General features: G+C 47.2%; 1 protein-coding gene across 1 annotated transcript; it reads left to right on the top strand.

Annotated features, from left to right (window-relative positions):
- The first annotated feature begins 7,152 nt into the window (after positions 1 to 7,152).
- EPB42 (erythrocyte membrane protein band 4.2) lies at positions 7,153 to 24,402 on the top strand. The gene is made up of 11 exons (XM_070797381.1): positions 7,153 to 7,378; positions 10,187 to 10,305; positions 11,228 to 11,332; positions 12,918 to 13,095; positions 13,685 to 13,823; positions 14,115 to 14,218; positions 14,738 to 14,980; positions 16,401 to 16,697; positions 19,824 to 19,978; positions 21,076 to 21,209; positions 22,981 to 24,402. Exons 1-11 carry the CDS (start codon positions 7,228 to 7,230, stop codon positions 23,141 to 23,143), a joined length of 1,788 nt encoding a protein of 595 aa, XP_070653482.1. The 5' UTR covers positions 7,153 to 7,227; the 3' UTR covers positions 23,144 to 24,402.
- Positions 24,403 to 24,628: the final 226 nt, after the last annotated feature.

The raw sequence follows: 24,628 nt of genomic DNA, 5'->3' as shown, positions 1-24,628 counted from the left end.
GTTTCCCCAAACTGTCACTAACTCAGAGAGTTGTGAAACTATTTTATCTTTGCCAATTTGATAGGTGAAAAAAAATATATCCCAGGGCAGTTTTATTTTGTATATATATATTTTTTTTATTTTTTAACTTTACAATATTGTATTGGTTTTGCCATATATCAACATGAATCTTCCACAGGTATACACATGTTCACCATCCTGAACCCTCCTTCCTCTTCCTTCCTCCCTCCCTGTACCATCCCTCTGGGTACCCCATTGTTCATCGCAGCACTGTTTATAATAGCCAGGACATGGAAGCAACCTAGATGTCCATCAGCAGATGAATGGATAAGAAAGCTGTGGTACATATACACAATGGAGTATTACTCAGCCATTAAAAAGAATACATTTGAATCAGTTCTAATGAGGTGGATGAAAATGGAGCCTATTATACAGAGTGAAGTAAGCCAGAAAGAAAAACACCAATACTGTATTTATATTAAATGAGGCTGGGCATCTTTTCATGTACTTAAGAGACATTTGAACTTCCTTTTCTGTGAATTACCCATTATACCCTACATCTATTTTTCTATTGATTTGTTTTCCTTTTATTGTTTAATTTGCGAGAACCTTTTACATTAAGGAAAGTAACCCTTTGTGGTATGAGTTTCAAAGATTTTCCCCAACTTGTTGTATATCTTTTAACTTTGTTTATAAGTTTTCCCATGTAAAAATTGTTATGGAATCAAATTTATCAATCTTTTCTTTTTGGTTTCTGGAGTTTGTGTAATATCTTTAAAGGCCTTCTCCATGCTGACTCAAATATAAGTTTCTTATCTTCTAGTACTTTTAAACCCACTCCAGTGTTCTTGCCTGGAGAACCCCAGGGACGGCGGAGCCTGGTGGTCTGCCATCTATGGGGTCACACAGAGTCAGACACGACTGAAGCAACTTAGCAGCAGCAGTACTTTTAGGATTTAATTTTTTACATTTAGACTTTTGATCCATCTGGAATTTTTTTTTCACATGTTACACATGCTTCTTTATTTGTGAGCTCTGCCAGAATGGGATAGTTTGAGCTATTATGAGATAGTTTCTTTAAATTTTTGTGTATAGCTAAGGTTCTCAAGTTCTGCAGAATTATGTGTGAGGAGGAATCCGCTGCCGGCTCTATTGGTTCTCAAAACACACTTAAGAGATGGCAGGCTCACTGAGCATTGCCCCTAAGTTCAGTCACTTTTCCTAATGATTTCTGCCATTAGGACTGAAAGGCAGATAGAAGGTAGTTTTTGTTTATTGTTTTTTTAATGAATGGAGGAGAGGTTTGAAAAAAATATCTTTACTTGTCCTCAATTTTCATTTATCATCAAGTTCTAGCTTTCCAAAAAGTTACTGGACCTTGCTGGTTTCATCACCTTGGGAACAACAACAAAAAGCTGCCCCCCACTTTTCTTCTGGTTCACAGAGTGAGCTGCTGGTGGTTGGAGTTGGGGCCACCAGCACTGTGGCTTTCAAAGACTAACCAGATGGGTTCGTAAACAGATTCCCTGGGTGACGGGGACAGAGGTGAGAGCAGACAATGAAGATGGGGTGTTAGAGCAAAGCTGGAGCATTTCTTGATGACAGAAATGGAAAACAGGAAAGCAAAACATCTGACCTGGTGTTTAAGGAAGGCTAAAAAATGGGACTACTGGTATCAGACTGTGTGTCTCTGCAGAGGGCCTCAAGAGACACATGTCTAAAGTTCCCATAAGCTCAGATAGATACATCCTCTTGTCTTTCTTCTCCCAACTTTCAAAAACGGCCTGTATTACTCAAGAGAAACCACAAAACTTTGAGCTGGTACTGGGTAGCCCAATTTAAGGTGAGATTTTGCATACAAGATTCAGACACAGAAAATATACTGGTGTAAAAGCCATCAAGAGGGCACTGAAATAATACCATCATTTCCACAGTCTTCACCCTGAGATATGCTATGTCATCTGTGGGCATTCTTCTTCTGATGGTTGGTTTGCAAAATGACTACAGTGCCTTAGCACTGTCAGTGAGCCTCTGTCATGAAATCCCTCCAAATGAAAGAGAAGGGAATCTTGCTGTAAACCTGGAGTCTGTTCCCAGGAGGGAGGAGGAAGAAGAAGCTTCTGGTCCCACTTGTTTTCACGGTTAAACAAAACAGAATATTGGTCTCTTCTCTCATTAGAAGTGGTGTCAAAATTGTCCAAAAGAAAGCACCACTGTCTTACCACGCACTTTAGTTAACAGATCTTTGGAGCAGCATCTTCACTGTGTATCTTTTAAAGCGTCATTCATCTCTGACAGTTCTGCCAGATTGCCCTGTTAAATTTTAAACTATTGAGTTTTCATAATCCTTTTTTTAAAATAAATTTATTTATTTTAATTGGAGGCTAATTACTTTACAATATTGTATTGGTTTTGCCATACATCAGCATGAATCCACCACGGGTATATACATGTTCCCCAGCCTGAACATCCTCCCACCTCCCTCCCCATCCCATCCCTCTGGCTCATCCCAGTGCACCAGCCCCAAGCATCCTGTATCATGCATCGAACCTGGACTGGCAATTAATTTCATATATGATATTATACATGTTTCAATGCCATACTCCCAAATCATCTCACCCTCACCCTCTCCCACAGAGTCCAAAAGACTGTTCTATACATCTGTGTCTCTTTTGCTGTCTTACATACAGGGTTATCGTTACCATCTTTCTAAATTCCATATATATGTGTTAGTATACTGTATTGGTGTTTTTCTTTCTGGCTTACTTCACTCTGTATAATAGGCTCCAGTTTCATCCACCTCATTAGAACTGATTCAAATGTATTCTTTTTAATGGCTGAGTAATAACTCCGTTGTGTATATGTACCACAGCTTTCTTATCCATGCACCTCCTGATAGAATTGAAGTGTATTGTGCAAAGTCGCAAACAAACTTTATTTTGGGAAGCTAATTACCCCCAAACCATTTACTAATGAATTCTTATCTTTCCTACTTAATTGCCACATTTAGTACATATTTAATACATACATTTTGGTCTACCTACTTTTTTAATTACAGTACTGTCATAATATATTTTAATATCTAGGAAGCCTGGCCATACTACATTTCTAATGAGAGATTTTTTTTTTTAGATCATTAAACTTTAGATCTTTTCAGATCATATTTTAGATCTTTTAGAAATTTACTTTTGAACATTAGAATCAGCTTTTTCAGTTTCAGGGGGAAAACTTGCTGGTATTTTTACTGGGAATGCATTAAACTTAAGATAATCTCACTAAATCATCTTGTCTCCTATTATCATTTTTCAGTAGATTCACATTTTCCAGGTAAAAATTATATCTTCAAATAATAAGAAAAATTCCCTTTTCATTTCTCATGAAGAATCTTTTTTGGTAAGAGTGAGAAGCAATAGCTTCTTTTTTTGCATAACGAGATTTTTCATGGGTAATGGTTCAAAATTTGAAAAGTATAAACCAGTAAACAGCAGAAAAATCACATTCCTATATCCATTTCGAAGCTCCCCTCCCAATAGGCAAACAACGGTCCTTGTAGTTTCTTCTATATCCTTCTATAGACATGCCATACATGCGCAGGCCAGTCCAGCTGTGTCTGAGAGAGCTTCTAGTGACGACACAGTCTCAGAAGCCCAGATAAAACCTGGGGCCAAAGAGAACCAAGTAGGAGATCCTCCCCTGTGTCGACAAAACAAGTGGTAATAGGAAAAACAACAGAGTGCCCAACCTTCTCTGATCGAGGGGGCCAGACCCAGCACGCTTGGAAGAGCCACAGTTCTTGCTTCTGCTCTTTGGACATTTATTTTTCACCAACAAATTCTACCCCCTAATTTCTTTCACACAGATGAATCCCAGACACACATGCTCTCTCTCTATTATCAGAAAGGTCCGTGAACATCTAACAACTTAAAGCCCAAGATATGTTTAGGGCCTGAATCTGAAGTTGGATATGGACCTCCTTCCAGAGTCTTCCAGTGTCATCCAGGTAATAACTCTGAGGGTCTCTTGAGGCCCCAGAAGCTAGAGGCTTTTACATTTATCTGGGCTTCTTCAACTGGCAGATTCCCCCTGCAATTCACTTCCCATTCGAGCCTGCCAGATATAACCCTGTCTGGGCCTCCTGGTACAAGAGATAAACGAGAACGGGGAACTCCAGCAGCTGGTCCAGGAGATACCAGAGGGGAGGGAGCAGGAAAGACAAACATGTGGGGAACACAAGGTGGAGTAGAAGGAAATGCCACTCTTTACAGATTCTTAAGCCAACAAAAGCGCCCATCATCATTTCCTGTCTGGAAGACAGATTCAGAGAGGGAGCTCAGAGCAACAGTTTAAGACAGCATTTCCAGTAGCCAAGTGGATAAGAGCGGTCTGTAGCCATGGGACAAGGTGAGCCAAGCCAGCTCTCCACAGGGCTTACTGGGCTCTCAGTAGCTTCTCTATCATGCTTTCATTAAAATAAGCAGGAGGTGATGATGAGCAATGATGGTTGCAGGTGTTAGGGATGCTAATAGTGGTGGAGGTGGTGGTTGTAGGGCTATGTTGGGAGAATAGTAAACGGATAGTGCTGATGATGGAGGAGCAAAAGTGTGCAAGCTGGTCGCTGGTGCTGGTGGTAGGGGAGGTAGTGTTTGTGTGACTCTGGTGGGGAAGGTAGTATTTGGTGCTGGCAGCAGCGGAGATGATAGAGGTGGGTTATGGTGGGAAGTGGTGATGGGTGCAATGGTGGTGTGGTGTTGGGGGTGTGGCTATGGAGTGACAATTGACTGGGTTGTTGGTGATAAATTGGTCATAGTTGTGATGACGGTGGTAAGGTGGTGATGGTGGTTAAACAGATTTATACTCTTATCCCAGCATCATCCTAACATGACTATTTTCACTGGGTTGTGGTCCATCTGGTAGACAACCTGGGAAAGCGTGAGGGTGTCATAGCCTCAAAGCTAAGGGGGAGAGAAGGGAGGCAGGAGTCAGGGAAACCAGGGTTTCCCTGGTAGCTCAGCTGAAAAAGAATCCAACTGCAATGCAGGAGACCCGGGTTCAATTCCTGGGTCAGGAAGTTCCCCTGGAGAAGGGATAGGCTACCCACTCCAGTATTAAGGGCTTCCCTGGTGGCTCAGATGGTAAAAGAATCCACCTAAATGCCAGAGACCTGGGTTCAGTCCCTGGGTTGGGAAGATCCCCTGGAGGAGAGCATACCAACCCACTATTTTATTCTTGCCTAGAGAATCCCCATGGACGCCAGTCCACAGGGTCACAAAGAGTCAGACATGACTGAGCGACTTAGTACAGCAGAGCACAGCACAGTCAGGGAATCCAACTAAAAGGGACAGAGGCAGACACCAAGCAGAGAAACAGGCAGAAGCAGAGCATGCAGAAAGCTTAACCTGTGTTAGCATATTTACAAATTCTTGTTATAAAGTGAGAATTGCCTGGGAGAACGTCTTAATACTCACAGGCCCCCTCCTTGTAGGGTTTTTCTGGGCTGCATGGTACTGTGGGTTTTACTGAGCCTTTAGATGAAAGCCACACACAATCTCTAGTGAGCTGCTCTCTGCGCCTCACTCTTCTCACTTGTAAAACAAAAGAATTGGACTCAATTAGTGACTTCAAAATTAGCTCTAAAAATGATCATTGTGTTCTTAGACAAAAATGAGTACGGGCGAGCAAAATTCTGGATTTTATTCATTGCTTTTGAATTGGGACCAGAAAAGGAGGTCAACAATGAGAACAAGCATCGTTCTTATTAATAGTAGTAACAGGGACTTACTATGTGTCTGACACAGGGCTGAGAATATTATGTACATTACCTCATTTGCTTTTCCCAGCCCTACAAGGAGGATGGTTATTCTGAGAAAGAGGAGACTGAGGATGAGTGGTTAAGCTACTCGCTTGAGACAGCACAGCTAGTAAGTTGAGCCAAGGATTTGAACCCTGCATCTCTGACTTCAGGGTCTCTGCTTTTACTGACATTGTCACATTTACCTAGTCTCCAGGATTTCTTTCTTTCCACAACAGGCCTGGGGATCAAGAGCTGCGACTTCCAGGCAGCGAGAAACAACGCAGAGCACCACACCAATGACATCAGCTCCCAGCGGCTCTTCGTGAGGCGGGGGCAGCCCTTCACCATCAGCTTGCACTTTCAGGCTCCAGTGCACACATTTCTGCGTGCCCTGAAGAAGGTAGCCCTCATTGCACAAACTGGTGAGTGGGACTGACTTCAACTCCATTGGCAGTAGGACTAGGGGGTTCTTTCTCCAGACCCACCTCGGGCAACCAAGGGGCAACTGGCTCGCACTGCACCTGGGCCTCAAGAAATTCTGTGAGGATGAGATAATATGCAAGCAAGTGAAAGTGAAAGTCGCTCATTCGTGTCTAACTCTTTGTGACCCTATGGACTGTAGCCCGCCAGGCTCCTCTGTCCATGGAATTCTCCAGGCCAGAATACTGGAGTGGGTAACCATTCCCTTCTCCAGGGTATCTTCCCAACTCAGGGATCGAAACCAGGTCTCCCATATTGCAAGTAGATTCTTTACCATCTGAGCCACCCAAGAATACTGGAGTGGCTAGCCTATCCCTTCTCCAGTGGATCTTCCCGACCCAGGAATCAAATCGGGGTATCCTGCATTGCAGGCAGATTCTTCACCAGCTGAGCTACCAGGGAAGCCTGATAATATGCATAATAAGTAGCATTTATCATGATTCAGAAGTTGCTTGGCTGCATTAACACTAAGGAGTTTTTCTGCTGCATAGATAATATCAGTTTTGTAGAAAAGCCTGAATGGGATTTAATCTAGGCTAAATATAACACTTAATTTCTACTACTTGCTGAATCTGTACTACATGTCAGATTTTGAGCCAAGGGCTTTACTTGCAATATCTCATTAAGACCTCACATCAGTCCAGTGAAGGAGATAAGACACCCATGTTATACACTATGAGCCTTTTCTAGGTGTTCATGGGTGCTAAAGACCTGTGCTCTCCCCTCACCCTTTTCTGACCCCCACTCCTTGATGGGTGGCTTTCATTCTCCTCCAAATCTAATTTTCACTTACTTCAGTTTTGTGATACTTCCTTTTGTTACTCTGAGTTGTGGCCAAGGGGTCCAAATGACCAACTCATCTCTGTGTGACTGCAGGAAAGCAGCCTTCCAAGGCCAATGGGACCCAAGCCACGTTCTCAGTTTCCAGTCTGGGGGACCGGAAGTGGTGGAGTGCAATGGTGGAGGAGAGAGATGACCAGTCCTGGACTATCTCTGTGACCACACCTGCAGATGCTATCATTGGCCACTACTCACTCCTGCTGCAGATCTCGGGCAGGAAACAATGCCTGGGCCAGTTCACACTGCTCTTTAACCCCTGGAATCGAGGTGAGTTGGACCTGGGTCAGCCTGGGCTGCACAAGATTCAGGGCCTTGGAGCTGGGGCCCCACGGGACAGCTCCCTCTAGAACAGCACAGGTACTTAGCCACTGTGGAAACTGCTCCCTGGATGAACAGCCTCTCAGACCCTGGGTCCTGACTTGGTGTCACCTGATGGAAGAAGCCCAGAGCTTCTCACTGAGAGCAGAGGCTAGTCTAGTCCTGGCTCAGGCTACTTAGTCACAGGAGCTGAGACTCACTGAGGTGACCCTAGAAGAACTCCCCTCTGTGATAGCAGGATAGGGGCCGAGAGCCGGAAAGGACTTCAGGATAAGAGGGGGCCTGCAGGACAGGTTTCTCTGATCCCTCCCTTGGCTTCCATAGTCTGTCTGCATGGTGAATCCAGGTTTTGCGGGACCTGAGTTTTTAATTAATTTGGGGGATCCTCTTTAAGAAAAAGAACATAGAATTTTGAATTGCTTAGGTCCCCCCTGACTTGAAGTGGGGTTCTGTGCTGGTGAGGGACCCAAAGCTTCAGTTTAACTTCACTGTAAATCTTCCTTCTTGCTTCTTTCTATTTGTTAGTTCTGTCCTTACTATAGACTCTCTCTCTCCATCATGACCCATCCAAATACCTGCCTAGAGCAGCAAATTAGCAACCAGTCTCCCTAGCTCAGCAGCCTCTGGATGGACTTTCCTGGGGTCAGGCAGCCTCCTGAGGCCCAGCCGGTGGCCACCTCTGGCAAAGCTCAGCCCTAGCTGTCAGGACTATTTAATCTAGAAAAGTCGTCAGACGTGGTTGACGTGCCCCAAATGAAAACCAAGAGAACATCTCCTCTTCTTTCCCATTCTGAAGACTGAGTCTTCCTTTTTGAATCCGCCACACCCCACCTTAATCCTTTGGGCTGCCTGAACAGTTATTGAGAGGAAAACAGTTTCTTCCTGTTTGCCCATCCTTGCTACCCCCAGACAAGCCTTTTCCTTTCACGAGTTCACTGCCAGCCCAAAGGGGGGCCTCCTTATGAGGCAGGGCTGGGAACAAGGGGAAGTAGAAGAAATCTCCCCTGAAGCGCCTGAATCCCAGGGCTTGATGGCCTTCCTATACAGCACCTGAGTCCCAGTAACTCCCTGTCTCCACTTCACTTGCCCAGCCTGGAGTCCTTGGGTGGCCCCCTCCTTCAGATAGCCCTGTCTGTCCTCAATCCAGGCCCTTCATTCCTGCTCCAAGGGGGTTGGCAGGTGGAACAATGGAGGAGAACTAGTGTCCACTGAGGTGCCTTGCCCCATGTGGGTGAGTGTGGATTCAAGGCCCCTTCAGCTGAGCGAGGGCCCATGGCTGTCCACATACTGCCAGAAAGACCCCCAAGCCATTTCCCTCCAAAACTGAGGCTTTACTGTACCTGCCTCATTGACTGAGCGCACACCCAGAGCTAGGCCCTGACAACCTGAGCATAGATGCAGAAATACAGTTCCAGAACAGGCCTTGGTTCAGAGGGAGCTCACAGTCTTGACTCTATGCCAGGATTCCTGTCTCCATACCTGGCTTGTTGGGACCGGTGAGGGAAGGCCTCTCTATGGGGTGAGGTGTCTGTCTGGCCAGGGGTGAAGTATTGGCACTGCCCATCTGGGAGGTGAGTTAGAGATTTTCAGAGATTTTCTGGGACTCAGTCTCATCTTACCATACTTGAAGATGGGGCCCTTCTGGATTCAAAAGGAAATTTTACGCCCTATAGTGAAAATCAAAGTCCTATTCATAAGCAGGAAGCTTTATAAAGAGGGGAGGGGATGCACCCAAGCTAAGAAGAAGGGTGATACCTATGCTCTGATAATGTACTTCCCAAAGCCTGCAGAGCCCGGGGCCAAACTCCTCGCTTTGAAGCAATTTCCAAAGAGATGATGTCCAGCTGACTTCACAGATAGTACTCAGGATGAAGGGGCAGGGGCCCAGGACTCCTTGGGCACATGATTCTGTGATTTTCTGTCCAAGGTTTTTCAGGGCTTCCTGATATCTAATATCCCAGTGTTCTGTTACCTTGAGTACCCTCATCCTAGTTTGATGGCTTGGAGGATGGTTTGGAAATCCTCTTCTCATTCTAGGCTCCAGGAACCAGTCCAACCAGCCCCTACTTCACCCCCAACAACAGGCAGAGAGAGACACCCGAAAAACAGAGTAGGTCTGCCAGCTGCTCCCAGCTTCCTAGAGTAGGCGATGGCCTCCTTAAAACCCCCACCCACTTCATGACTCCCAGGCAACCCTTCAATGAAGATACTAGGAGAGGCAGCAGGAAGAGCCCATAGGAGTTCTAGACCCCCTTGGACACGCTGGGTGGCTCCCACTGTTCCCTCACACACACAGCCCCATTCTCCCTCCAACCCTACTTGTCTTCCCTTCTGCTCACATCTGTCAACCTGTTTGGTTTTTCTGAAACACTTTTTTTTCTGGTTGAACTTGTGGGAGAGACATAGCAGCCCCCCTGGGAAGCCCCCTGGCCTGTTGCCAAATGCTCTTGGTTCAGGAGCAGGTTTCTTTGGGAACCAGTAGGCCTTTTAAGGTTGGCTTATTCCTGTCTGCTGGCTGGCCATGAAAGCCACTGTGGCTGACCCAGGGACTCTCATCCCCTTCCCCACTCTCACCAGAGAGGAGGCCTGGTCCCAGTATGGGATGAAAAGAGGGGCTTCCTTCACAGTCTCTACCAGGCCTGGAGCTGAAGGGAAGGCCTGCAGCAGAATCTCACCCAGGCAGGGAGGGCAAAGGCCTGGAGATGGACGGCACACCTAGCATCCTACAGTCCCTCATCCCTGCCTGCTTCTCTCCAGAGGATGCTGTGTTCCTGGGGAATGAAGCTCAGCGCAAGGAGTACTTGCTGAACCAAAATGGCCTCATCTTCCTGGGCACGGCTGACTGCATCCAGGCCGAGCCCTGGGACTTTGGCCAGGTACGGGGCCCTCCAGGGAAGGTGGGGAGACAGTGATCACCCCATAATTTTCAGTGCTCAAGTCAAACAGATTGGGCCAATCCAAAGCCTCTGGTCATGAGGCCATTTCTTCATGCAAGTTCAGCCACGTGGTACCTCGGTCCCCTCAGGGCCACACTAGACCATCCTCCTCAACCACCAGAGTTATCTTCCTAAAGACCATGCAGATGAAGCCTCTGTTAAATCCTCACCATCTACAGGATAGAAACCAGATCCCCTGGCTTGACACATAAGACTCTTCACAGCCAGGCCACTGCTTCCCTTTCCCCAAGAGCACCCGCCCCCCTCCAACTCCATGCTTCAGCTCCTGGTCATCCCTCGATTGTGCAGGCTGAATGTTCCCTCTGCCGGGAATACCTTCCCTCACTTACCACCTGGAAAATGCCTGCCCATCTTTTAAGGCCCTCTGAAAGTTTTCCCAGCCCCCAGGGGCAGAGTGACTCTCCACTGTGCTCCCTGGGTTGGCATCTCTTCTAGAGCCCCAGCCACATTGCTGAGATCTGTAGCCTAAGTGGCCGCATGTCTCCCTCACTCCTCACTTCTGCTCCTCCAGAGCAGAAGCTGCCATTTTATCCACCCCCACACAGGGACAGCCCTGTTAGGAGCTGTGGGAGCAAATTACGTGAAAAACTGTAGAAATGAAAGGACTCGACAGAGCCCTGGTGCTCAAAAGCCCACACTATCAGCAGTCAGACAACAGAAGAGACAAAAGGCTGAGGTGCCGGGCCCTGGGGCAGAGGGAAAAGCGAGAACTTCTTCAGGAACACGGCAGGAAGGAGTGGAGCCTGAGTCAAGGAGAAGGACAAGGGGATGGGGTTGACTTGGGGGAGGAGTGGCTGACTGCACACCCTCCATCATGCGTGGCCCTGTGTGGTCCTTACAGCTCGAGGAGGATGTCATCGACCTTGGCTTGAGCTTACTGACCGTGGACAATCAGGTGGAGAAGTGGGGCAACCCCGTGCATGTGGCCCGAGTCTTGGGCGCCTTGGTGAGTGAGGACGGGGTGGGGAGGGGGAGGAGATGAGACAGCAGTCCTCTGCCAGAGCTGCCCCCGTGTAGGGTCCCAGAAGTTTTTTACTCACGAATGGTCCCCTCTTCCCAGAGTGCAGGGGACAGTCCCTGGAGAAGGATCTGAGTGAGGAGGGGCAGACAGTAGCATCCAGCGGGGAGAGAAATGACAGGAAGGTGTCCTCCTTCAGGTCATAAGCCAGCGAGGACTAAAACTGACCTGGGTTTCCTTGAGACCTCCCTCTCCCTGCCTCCTCACCCTCAGCCCTGACAGGGAGCTTAGGTCCCTGGGAAGAAGGGGGTCAGTTCCATCTTACCCATGGGTTGGTGATAAGGCAGTCAAAGGAACTTGTTTTCATTTCTAAATTATTCCAATGAAGGTGGCTTGGTCCTTTCCTGCTACTGCTGCTGCTTAGTCGCTTCAGTCGTGTCCGACTCTGTGTGACCCCATGACGGCAGCCCATCAGGCTCCACGGTCCCTGGGATTCTCTAGGCAAGAACACTGAAGTGGGTCGCCATTTCCTTCTCCAATGCATGAAAGTGAAAAGTGAAAGTGAAGTCGCTTAGTCGTGTCCGACTCTTAGCGACCCCATGGACTGCAGCCTACCAGGCTCTTCCATCCATGGGATTTTCCAGGCAAGAGTACTGGAGTGAGGTGCCATTCCTTAAAAAGTTCTCTCACAGGAGTAATGTGCTCTCTATTTCCTCATGTGGCTCAGTCCTTTCCTCTGAGGAGGTGGTGAGGGACAGGGCTAGCCTGCGAGGAGGAGGAAACGTGGGCCTCAAGGTCCCAGGTGCAAACACTCGAAGAATCAGGGCCAGGCAGACCAAGGAACAGTGAAAGCCTCCAGCGAGGGGGAGCCCTCCTGCTGCTCTCGTGTCCTGAGTTTCATTTGCCACTATGGGCTTCCCTGGTGGCTCACACGGACAGAATCCACCTGCAATGCGGGAGACCTGAGTTCAATCCAGGTTTCAACCCCTGGGTCAGGAAGATCCCCTGGAGAAGGGAATGACAACCCACTTCGGTATTCTTGCCTGGAGAATCCCATGGACAAAGGAGCCTAGTGGGCTACAGTCCAGGGGGTCACAAGAATCGGATACGACGGAGCAACTAACACTTTCATGGCTCATGAACCCCCGCTTCTGAAGGACTTGTTAAAAAGGAGAGTTCCCAGACACGATCCCAGTGGATGAGGGTGGGGCCCAGGAACATACAGGTTTAACAAGTTCCAGGTGATTTCCATACAAGTGATCTGTTCACCATGCCTGGAGAGCTGTAATGAGCCCTCGCTACGGGCATGCTAAGTCACTTCAGTCGTGTCCGGCTCTTTGTGACCCTATGGACTGTAGCCCACCAAGCTCCTCTGTCTGTGGGATTCCCCAGGCAAGAATACTGGAGTGGGTTTCCATGCCCTCCTCTAGGGGATCTTCCCCACCCAGGGATTGAACACATGTCTCTTTCATCTCCTGCATTGGCAGGCAGGATCTTTACCACTAGCGCCACCTGAGAAACCCGAGCCCTCCCTACCCACCCCCATAAACATCCACACGTTTCCCCCAAACAGCTGCACATTCTTAAGGAGAAGTCTGTCCTGCCCACTGCGAAGATCCAGACTACAGAGGAAAGGGCCTTGCTGAACAAGCGCCGGGGCAGTGCGCCCATCCTGCGACAGTGGGTCACTGGTCATGGGAGGCCTGTGTACGAGGGTCAGGCCTGGGTGTTGGCAGCTGTTGCTTGCACAGGTACAGAGCAGACTTGCCTGCCACACCCAGGCAAGTCACCTTGGCTACCACACAGAGTGTCTGCCTTGCTTCTTGGGTTGCCCAGTACCCGCTGCCCCATGACATCTCCAAAAGCAGCCACTGCCTCCAACTCCGCAGCATTCCCCCACCTCCACCACACCTGTGATTGCTTCCCATGCACCATCTGGCTAAGATGGCTTTTCCCCAGCCACTCCTCCCAACCAGCTTCTGCTCCTTTTCCCAGATTCAGCAAAGTTGGGCCCATCTGGTGAGCTCTGCTCCCAAACTCCCCAAAGCTCCTCCCTGCCTCTGCCCCAGAAAAGCCAGTCCCAGCGCTCTGTTGAAGCCTCCCGCTGCTGTGTACTCCACCCGCTGTGTAACTTGTCTGCTTCTCATTACTTGGCCTTCATATAGCGTAGGTCGGGCGGGTGTCAATTCCTGTGCCCCTTCTCTTTCCACAATGTCACCGGCATTTAAGACCATGAACGTGCCTAGTGTCCAGAGGAGACACAGAGAATGCTAGCCATAGGCCCCATCCCCGCATCCCAGCCCCCTCTGGTGCCCTGACCCTCTGCCCACTTCCATGCAGTGCTGCGAGGCCTGGGAATCCCTGCCCGAGTTGTTACCACGTTCACCTCAGCCCAGGGCACGGGCGGGGACCTGCTGGTAAACGAGTACTACAACGAGGAGGGGCTTCAGAATGGAGAAGACAACAGAGGCAGAGCCTGGTGAGAAGCCCAAAGGGGGTGGATGAAGTCCTAGACCTGACAGGGCTCCAAACCCGCAGGCTGTCGTCCATGGGAACCTCCCAGCCCAAGTAGCCCTGCTTTGAATAGGCCTTCAGGACTCCGAAAGGCAGGATTCTGAAGGTCAGGGTGAATGTGAGATGCACGCCCCTTCCTGGGAGTGTTGGAACCACTCTTACACAGCATCCTCCCATCCACTTAGTCGCAGCTCTGTCATCTCTAGGACTGCTTCAGGACTTTTGCCCCCCACTTGTATTGTTCCCTTTGCTTCAGGATCTTCCAGACTTCCACCGAGTGCTGGATGGCCCGGCCTGATCTGCTTGAGGTTTATGACGGATGGCAGATTCTATACCCAAGTGCTCTTAAAGGAGGTGAAGGTAAAGCCTGGGGTGGGCCTAGGACCACCAGGTTCCCAGAGCTGCAAGAGTACAAGGAGTCCCTTGGAGAGGAAATGGGCAGCAGGTGGTCCATAGCAGGTCTGCAGCCCCTAAAACAGAAGTGGTGGCAGGACTGATAGTGAGTGGTGGGATGCTGGCCCAAGGCCCCGCAGGAACAGAACAGTCACAGAGCCCAGTACATAGGAAGTGTTCAACAAAGGTAACCTCCTCTTGTCATGTCTGTGGTCAAGCTGGCTTAGGAACTCCCATGTACTCTGTAACTCTGAGGTCTTGTCCAAGAGAGCACCTGCCATAGACCATGACCAAAAAGTTATGTCACTAAAAGTGAGCTTCCCCTCAGCTGTGCCCTCTCAGAAACCCTGCCTAGTGCCCACCTCTGACCTTGATTCCAGTGGAGGGGCAATAGGGCATTAGGATGGGAACAGAGGTTTTGCTGCTCTGACCAAAGCCAAGGTCTGGGTATGATTCCTCTCACTCATTGACATTTCTCTCCCTCAGTCCTGGAGGCCTGTGATCTGGTCCCAGTCAGAGCCGTCAAGGAGGGGATAGTGTGGCTGACCCCTGCAGCATCAGACATTTTTGCCTCAATAAATGCCTCATGTGTGGTCTGGAAGTGCGGTGAGGATGGGACACTGGAGTTGACTGACAGCAACACCAAGTATTTTGGCAATAATATCAGCACCAAGAATGTGGACTGTGACCGCCATGAGGACATCACACAGAACTACAAGTATCCTGAAGGTATCAGGCAGTGGGGGGCCTCCTGGGTGGCTCAGAGGTAAAGAATCTGCCCACCAATGCAGGAGATGCCAGTTCTATCCCTGGGTCAGGAAGATCCCTTGGAGTAGGAAATGGCAACACACTCATTTTCTTGCCCAGAAAAATCCCATGGATAGACTGAGTGGCTACAGTCTGTGGGGTTGCAAAGAATTTGATGCTACTGAAGCAATTTAGCATGCACGCACCGGGCAGAGGAGGGCCCCAAACAGCAACAGAGAGAAAGTAATGGGCCAGACACATGCAGGCCAGGGAGACATGCAGTCCGTTCCCCATCGCATGAAACAGGACTTCTCAACCCTCTTTGACTTTACTCACATTTTGGACCAGATATCTTTGCTATCTGGGAGGCTGTGCAACCTGGGACATTCAGAAGCCTTCCTGGTCTCTATCCTCTAGATGCCAGCCCCTCCTCAACCACCACCGCCAGTTGTGACAACCAGAAATGTCTCCTGACATTTCCAGATGTCCCCTGGGGGCAAAATTGTCCCCAGCTGAGAACCACTGCTGTAGAACAGAATACTTAATACCAAGCCCAGGTGATTTCCCTGGTGGTCCAGTGGTTAAGACTCTGCACTTCTACTGCAGGGGGTTAATCCCTGGTTGGGAAGCTAAAATCCCACATGTCACATGTGGCATGGCCAAAGACAAAACAAAAAACAAGCCCAGCTGCCAGGAAATACTCTCTCTTTCCTGCTGTCCTCCAACACTCCCCAACCTCCCAGTGTATTCCCCTCCATATTAGTTATTAGAGCGCACTGCTGCGCTGTCCACCCATTTGTCCAAGCAAGAAAGCCTGCCCTGTTCTTGAGCCTCCCATGGTACCCTCACACCCATCTCCTCATCTCCTTCCCCAATGCCTGCAGGTCACCCAGGGCCTCATCATCTCTTTTCTACAGTATTATAGTAGCCTCCTAATTGGACCCCTGCCTCCAGTCTCCCCATCATTATTCCATCTCTAACTTACAGTTTCAAGAATGAGCTTCCCAGGACACAAATATATTTATGTTACAGAATATTCCTGCTCCAGAATATACCATGCCCTCCATTTCCCTTGGAATAAGTCCAAACTCCTTCACTTAGGAAAATACAAGTTCCTGCAACTTGTACAAAAACTAGCTCTCCCACCATTCAAGGGGCAAAGTCATAGTACTTGAAGAACTTGACCCCTGAGTGACTTGGAAGAGACACACTGTATCTGTGGTGAGTTTGTCTAACACAAACCTTTTTTTTTTAGCTACATGTGGTGCAAGAGGTTTGCAAGGCTCTTGTGGCCTTGGCAAATTTGAGCAGTAGTGGGTCAATGAACCTTAATCCTGAGCTTTTATTAGAAGGGTCTATACCTGCTGGGTAAGAGGCCTGCTTTGTTTATTTCATTCTTCAGGATCTTCTCAAGAAAAAATGGTGCTGGAGAAAGTCCAGAAATACAGAATGAAACACAAGAATGATGGCATCTATCCTCCTCGTTGTGAGACTGATGATCCTCTACATCTCTTTTTGAAAGCACCGAGTTCCCTAGCCCTGGGAAAGAACGTAGAGATCTCTGTGATCTTGTTAAACCCCACTGACCAGGAGAAGGAAGTGCAGCTGGCAATTGGGCTGCAGGCAATGTACTACAATGGTGTCCTTGCTGCCAAGCTCTGGAGGAAGAATTTTGTCCTTATACTCAGTGCCAACTCAGGTAACTATCTGTGATTCCTTCCCAACACTCTACACGCCCGGCTTCCACTCTGAGCAGGCAGCAGCCATACAGCAACCCCTGCAGATTCGATGACATGGTTTCTAGTTCCTGATGTGCCCGCTCCCTCCCCCCCTCCCTCCCTCCCTCCCCCCCCTCCCCCCCTCCCTCCCTCCCTCCCTCTCTCTCTCTCTTTCATTCAATACATATTTACTGAGCTTCACACAGGAAAAACAAAACCCACAATTCTGATTGTAGTCGTTTGAATAAACAGACTATGGAGCAGTGTAAGAAGTGTTTGACGAGGTAAATGCAGTACAATTGTGAATTAGAATCTCTCCCAGGCAGGAGCAGGCTGCCCCCAGGTAAATCAGGCTGCCCTGGGTCTTGAAGGATGAGTAAGGCAGTGTCAGAGAAGTGAGTCGTGGGCTTTCCAGGCAGAAGGGACATAGGCCCAGGTTCTTCCTCCTCCTTAAGATTCTTATGTAATTGATCTGGAGCCGGATCCAGGCACTGGAATTTTTTCAGAGCTCCCTGTGTTATTCTAGAGTTGAAATTCCCTGGACTAGAGCAGCTGTTCGGAGAAGGCAATGGCAACCCACTCCAGTACTCTTGCCCGGAAAATCCCATGGATGGAGGGGCCTGGTCGGCTGCAGTCCATGGGGTCGCTAGGAGTCGGACACGACTGAGCGACTTCACTTTCACTTTTCACTTTCACTTTTCACTTTCATGCATTGGAGAAGGCAATGGCAACCCACTCCAGTGTTCTTGCCTGGAGAATCCCAGGGATGGGGGAGCCTGGTGGGCTGCTGTCTATGGGGTCGCACAGAGTCGGACACGACTGAAGTGACTTAGCAGCAGCAGCAGCAGAGCAGCTGTTCTCCAACTTTGCTGCACGTAAGAACCACCTGGGGGAAGTTTGATGATCAGCCTGCACCCCAGACCAATTAAGTCAGAAATTTGACCCAAACATCAAAAATATTGTTAAGTCCTTGGGTGACTCCAATGTGCAGGCAAGAGAATCAGTGGAATAGAGCTTGTTTACATGATTGCAGCAACCTCCTGACTGGTCCCCCCGTCTCCAGTCTTTCTACTCTGTTCCCTTTCCAAGAGTGGGAGGAGTGGAGTGGGGGAGTTGTGTGAGAACCAGACTGGGCCAGATCTTGAAGTGGCTTGTAGATGCAGCTCAAGAGTTTGGGTTTTATTCTCTGGGCAATGGGGAGCTGGTAAAAGGTTTTAACCAGAGGAGTCAATGGGATTAGAAATTCATTTTTGAAAAAGAACTTTTGGTAGAATGGAATGGAAGGGGTCATATTAGAGTCATGTATCTCAACCTTGTCTGTATGTTGAATCACCTGGAGAACTTCAAATATACTGATTCCTAGGTCTCTCGGTCAGAGTCTGTTATAATTGACTTGGGGTGTGGCTTGGCATTGGGAATTTTTAAAGCTTCCCATATGATTCCAAGGTGTATCTAATGTGTATCCAACAACCACAGATTAGAAGTTGGAAGGTTTTGAAAAAATTGAAGGACAAAGTAAACTAGCAGAACTTTTCAAATGAAGTCATATTATAGAAGTGGGCTAGATTGGACTTGTGTATGTGCCTAGATGGTGCTTCCAGTTTGGGTGAGCCTCTAAAGTAGGGCCAATGGGAAAGAACAGGTTTGGGGAGAAAGATGATGTGTTCTGTTTGTTGCATGTTGGGTTTGAAATCCCAGAAGACATCTGAGCTGTGATGGGCAGTAGGCAGCTGGAAACCTAAACCTGGTATTCTAGATAAAGTCCTGGATGGGCGCAGGGGAGAGTGGAGAAGGACTGAGAGAAAATGAGAGGGCGAGGAGGAAACCCAGGCAGCACCAGCATGTAGACACCAGACAGGGAGACAGCAGAGTGAGAGACTAAGTCAAAGAGAAGAAGGGGGAGCCCAGCATGGCCAGCGGAGAGGCTGTGAGAGGTCAAGGCTGGAAAGCCTCTACTGACAGAGAGGTCTGATGGAGAAGCAATAGGTTCTTGGGGCTTAAACTGACTGAGAGCTGAGGAGGTGAGACAAGGTAGGCAGTCCTTTCAGGAAGAATGGATGGAAAAAGAAAAGAGGCTGGGTGGCAGACAGGGAAACGTGGGAGAGGGAGGTTCTGCTCCCTCTTCTGCTTATATGCTGAAGAAGAATTCATAGGGAGAAAAAGACGAAGCCTCAGGAGAGATGGGTTATAACCGATGGTGCAACCTTTGAGGAAATGAGACACAACTAGAATAATTATAGCTCACATTTATTGAGCACTTATTTTTGGCAAACATGATGCTAAGTGTTCTGTATGCATTATCTCACTTATCCTCATAATGACCTTATGAGGCAGGAACCATTATCATCCCCGCAAAAGATGAGGAGACCAAGACACAGAAAGTTAAATAAATTGCCCACAGTTACACAGCTAAGCAGCAATGAGGTTGGGATGGAACACTGATTTAAAAAGCAGAAGACAGGATCTGGGCACAGAGGGGGCCTCACCCTGGAGGCAGTGGTGAGGAACGAAGGGTGGCTTCATTTTCTCTGCAAACGGAAAAGAACAGAAGCAGGGAAGGGGAGAGAACCAAGCAAGCATATATTCAGCCATGATGGCATGGCAGGTCTGAGGCCAGCACTTAACAACTGTCTCATGAACCAGAAGCCATCCCACCTAGGTGGTATTACTAGACAAGGAGATTGAGGCTCCACTTGTAGTTCACAGGGCCCTTTCCAGAGCCCTGTGGAGGTGGTCTACCAAATGTGTTGTGCTCATGATGGTGATGTTGGTCTTGGGTGGGTTTTTTTTGTTTGTTTTTTTGCTGCCCCTGGTCTTAGTTGCAGCATTCGGGCTCTTGGTTGTGGAATGGGGGAACTGTTTTCCTGACTGGGGGTTGAACCTGGACCCCTGCCTTGAGACCACAGAGTCCTAACCACTGGACCACCAGGGAAGTCCTTTTGGGTGGGTTCTTGAGTGAGTTCGTTCTGAAATTGCTCTGAGGAATAAGGCATCTTTCTGGCTTCAGTGAGGCCCTGACTCTTGGGAGTCATGTGTGAAACCACTGCTTGTCTCTGGGGCACATGCACTCACTCCCGGGCACTGACTCCACCTGTTACGTGTTTCAGCTAAGAAAATCTCTACCTACCTGTTCAACTCCAATTTTGAACAAAGCCTGCCAGAGAATAGCTTCCTCAGACTCACTGCCATGGCAACGCACTCCAGCCTTCCCTGCTTTGCCCAGCAAGACATCGCCATTCGCAGACCACACCTTGCCATAGAGGTAGGCACCAGTCCTTCCCCAAATCACTGTTTGCTGCTCTTCAGGTCACCGTTTCACAAAGAACAGAGCCCCTCAAGCTTCAGAGCAGGTGACCGTGCTGAAGAAACTATCAGGAAATGCTGGGTTGACAGCTCCTTCTCTTGAAAGAGATGATTTCTTATATATGATACTAAGATTTAAATCTTTCCACTTTAAGTAAAGGTTTCTAAAATTGGGAGTCTTCTCAGTGGCTGCTTCCAAACTCACAAAGATAATAATAGCCTATGGTCATTTAGCACTTTATACAATACCAATGTATTTTCACATTTTACTTCTTTTAATAACAACAGCCCTGGGAGGTGAACTCTTCCCATTATTCAGATGAGGAAAGTATCCTGCCTACAAATCATAAAAATGGGCTGTCTTAAGAGGCTTGGGGCTCTTAGTCCAGTCCTCTTTCCACATGTGTACCCAGGCCAAAATGAATGTGACTTGGTCTCTGCCCTGGAAGGGGTTACAGTTGGGCAAGAGTGTCACAACGTGTGGTCTTCTATGTCAGAGATTTCAGAGGAACAAAGTCACTCTGGCACAAGTGAAGTAAAGAGGCCTATTTCCGGCTGGGGGTTTGGGAAAGCTTCATGGAGGAGGTGGCATTTGTGTCAGGCTTTGAACAATAGGTAAGCTTTCAGTGCAGAGGAGGGAGAAGGCCATTGCAGATGGAAGACTGAGTAGAGAGGCTCAAAGGAAGGGAGCCTGAGGGCTGTGCTGGGGCTGGGAAATTGCCCACAGCGGTTAAGGTATAGTCAGGGGTAGAACAGATGAGCCTGGGATAGATTGGGGTTAGATTGTGAAGGGCTCTGAAGGCCAACCAAAGCTGAATTCTAAGACAATGGGAAACCTTCCAAGGTTTCCAAGTAAAGGAAAGGCAGCATCAGTGTCATCAGTGATGGATCAAGGGTGAGAGAAAATACAGAAGACCAAGTAGAGGGCTAGGGAAGTCAGCAGTTGAGTTTAGGTGAGGATGGTAGAGATAGGAGAATAACCAAGAAAGGGTTCAGGGAGGGTAGCCAGGAAGGGAAGGAGTGACTACAGCTCCATGCTCTTGGGATCCCCCACAGATGCCAGAGACAGCAGAGCAACATCAGCCCCTGATGGCCTTGGTCAGCATCCATAACCCCCTCGATGTTCCCTTGGAAGACTGTGTGATCTCCATCTTCGGAAAGGGGCTCGTTCATAGAGAGAAGAGCTACAGGTAAGAGACCACAAACTTCTCATCCCACAGAAGTATCTCAACCTGTCAGAAAGGCAGGAACCTGGCCTTCCCTGGTGGCTCAAATGGTAAAGAATGGCAGGAACCCAAGATGACACTCTGTTTGCTGTGTCCATGAAGACAGAGCAGATACCTGCCAGAGCTGAACTAAAAGATCAGAGCCTCTCTCTCCCTGGGGCCACCAACGTTTACAGGGGTACAGGACAGAGGGAGGCTCTGTGCCCTTTGGGCACCTCACGCTGCTTGAGGCCCTGGTCATGCAGAGAGGGCCTGGGTATTACTGATGAACACAGGTGAGGGGGTTAGGGAACATCAAAGGGAAGAGCTGCATTCTACCAGTGACAACACAATACAGAATTTTATTTACACATTTCCTTTTACTCCTATTCCCACCACCACTCTTCATATCCTTGTCTTAGTATGTGTAAAATGTGTACTGTTGCTTCATGAGCCTGTATTTTTAAACTATATAAATGCTATGTCTAATTCATTTCACTCAGAACTGTTTTTCACTCATCCACATGTCAAGTCCCTTGTTTCTGCTACAAATTACTCCATCACATATGCCCCTGCTTCCTACCACACCACTCCACAGTGCCTCCAACTCTCATAAATACACATATTCCCTTATATACCTGCTTGAAAATTCATGTGTGGGGGGTAAATACACAGGAATGGAGTTGCTGAGACATAGGATAAGACCTGGTTTGACCACATGCTATCAGATTGGTTTGTAGAATGGCTGCAGTTCCGTCCAGCAGTACTTGACAGCTTCTGTATTCCTACCATCCCTCCACTCTTGGCAATACCATTTTCTCTTTTAATCCAGTCTAACAGGAATAAAATAATATCTCATCATTGTTTTAATTTGCAACTCTTCATGTTTATCAGCCTTTTCCATTTCCTCCTCTGTATAGTTCCTTAACACGGCCCACTTTTTTTTTTGCTGTTCCTTTTTTCCTTGTTGACCTGTGGGTATATATATACACACATATATTCATACACACAAACCCTGTATAATGTAGGTTATTAGCACCTTGTTGGCTTTAGATGTTGCAAGTATCTTAGTTAATCATTGCTCCTTCTCTCGTGAGGTCCACAGCATCCTCCACTAAACACACACATACAGTTTAGAGTTCACGATGCCTGTTCCAAGCCCGAGGTCCCTGACAGGTTGTGTGGTTGTTGAGCTACCACCTCAGCCTCAAGAAACTCAGTCACTCTTGGTCATAAGTTGAGAGAAGGACTGCCAGCATTTAACCAGACTTCTGTGGTCGCCCAGATAAACTATAAGGCAAAGCTTCTCAAAAGAAATCTGCACCATTTGCTCAGTCACCATAACGTCCACAGGTAGACAAGAAAGGTGCCGAGAGGGCTCCAAACACCACCTGCTGGCATCCTGACATCTCAGTATGCCCACTACACCCACTGCAGTTAGCAATGAGGCTTCTAAAACCATAGTTTCACAAGCCTACTATTACCAAGAATGAGACCAGACTGAAGTCACAGGTGATGAAACGACAGATGCAACCTGGAAGCCCTTAGAATAGGATGTTTCTCAACCATACAGCTGCTCACCATGGAGGCTCCTGCCTTCCACCCCCTTCAAACCTCCTCTGTTTTAACAGCTGGGTACTTACATGTTTATTTCTTCAGGGTCCACCTCTGTAAGCAGGTAAGGATCACAGTCACTGGGACCAGCAAAGGAATGCCCCTGAGACAGAACTAGGACTTTTCTTTTCTTCTATTTCAGAGTGAATTCGGTGCAGCCCAGAAACACTTTGCGCACCCAACTCAAGTTCGTGCCAATGAAGGTGGGATGCCAAAGGCTCACTGTGGAAATGGACTGCAACATGTTCCAGAACCTAACCAACTTCAGAACTGTCATGGTGGTAGCCCCTAAATCTCCAGCTTAAACTTCCAGCTCCAGCATCACTTTCCCCAACCACCTCCTGAATCTACAATCTAAAACCAAGCATGATGGGAAGAGAAACTTTGCTTATCAGATAAACAATTCTCTGCTCAGGTTGAGCACAAGAGGACCAAGAACAAAACTAGATTCCCCACCTCAAAAAAACTTATATTCTCAGAAATCAACAGAAAAAGCACTCATTTCTGTCACCCCAGCTCAAAGCATCTATGAAGACTAGTTGTCTTAAAATACAAACTATTGGGCTCGAGGAATTTTTTTAAAAAGGCTTCATAAAGGTATTCAGATAAGTAAATTAAGTTTTTTTTTAGTTCAGGGATTTTCATAACCATTTACTATTCATTAATACATAATTAATTTATAGGTAAGGAAAATAAGCTAATTAAAGCACTCTATACTTCTGATGAAATGGGACAATATTAACTAAAAATATGATTTTTAGACAATCCTAAGATTATATTGATCAATGCCATCCCTGACCATTATCCTTAAAGATCCAAAGATGACTAAAGAAAGTTATAAAATACACAGCATAAGACCTGAGTGGAGAATGATCTTCAATATTCAGCTATGGATAAGTCCTTATTAGAGTATTATGAAAGATTAAACAATTAAGTGTGATGTGTGATGTTAACAACATGAATTTGGTCCAGTAGAGAAACATACAATTATTAAGTATAAAGAAAATAGGACCTACAAAAAAAATTGGACTCCTTTTGTACAAAGTTAATTTTTTTTCATTGTTTCCATTTTGTTGCTTTGATACTCTCGGGTTTTAGTTCCTTTTCTTTGTAATACTTGTTAACAAGTACAGAATGGCACTTTATGAAAGTAAATTAAAACTCTTGACTCAAAGAATTTCAGCCTCAAGTACACAGTTCTCTCAAAAGAATGGATGCTGGACTTGCAGGCTACTATGCTAAGTGAAATAAGTCAGACAGAAAGATAAACACTGTATGATATCACTTACATGTGGAATCTAAAAAATGTAACAAATTAGTGAACATAAAAAAAAGAAGGGGTGGTGGGAATAAAAAAAAGGACAGCTACTGTTGCTGATTGCACCTAAAGAGACCATGGGGATGTCAGATGGGCAGATGTGATGAAGTACATCTATACAAGACAAAGGATGCCCAGTAGAAGTGTGGAGACCTACAGAACACGCATAAGGCCTAGTCAGGTATAGCACTGTATACCCTGCTTTCTAAGATGTTACTTTCCAGGTTTACCTTGCTTTCCAATACGTGATCTTCCAGACTGATGTAAAAATATAATTAACTGGTGATGGTTTTGCAGGATTAACTGAAGAGGCCCTTAATATTATATAAACTCTATAATCTTATACATTCAAGTTTTTTTGATTTATAAAAATTTTGTACTTACATTTGGGGACAGGCAATACAAAACAGAAAACAATATAAATATGTATAAGGAAAATAAGTCTGTTCAATACGGTGAACAAACCTAACAA

Source organism: Bos indicus, chromosome 10, assembly GCF_029378745.1.
Source record: "Bos indicus isolate NIAB-ARS_2022 breed Sahiwal x Tharparkar chromosome 10, NIAB-ARS_B.indTharparkar_mat_pri_1.0, whole genome shotgun sequence".
Lineage (NCBI taxonomy): Eukaryota > Metazoa > Chordata > Mammalia > Artiodactyla > Bovidae > Bos > Bos indicus.
The sequence above is the reverse complement of the archived record's forward strand: the minus strand, read 5'-3'. Positions and strand labels throughout refer to the sequence as shown.

Coding starts and splice junctions, on each gene's coding strand:
- EPB42 (XM_070797381.1), top strand. CDS start 7,228: ATGGTGGAGGAGAGAGATGACCAGTCCTGGACTATCTCTGTGACCACA. Junction 10,306..11,227: donor AGCCCTGGGACTTTGGCCAG/GTACGGGGCCCT, acceptor TGGTCCTTACAG/CTCGAGGAGGATGTCATCGA. Junction 13,824..14,114: donor GACAACAGAGGCAGAGCCTG/GTGAGAAGCCCA, acceptor CCTTTGCTTCAG/GATCTTCCAGACTTCCACCG.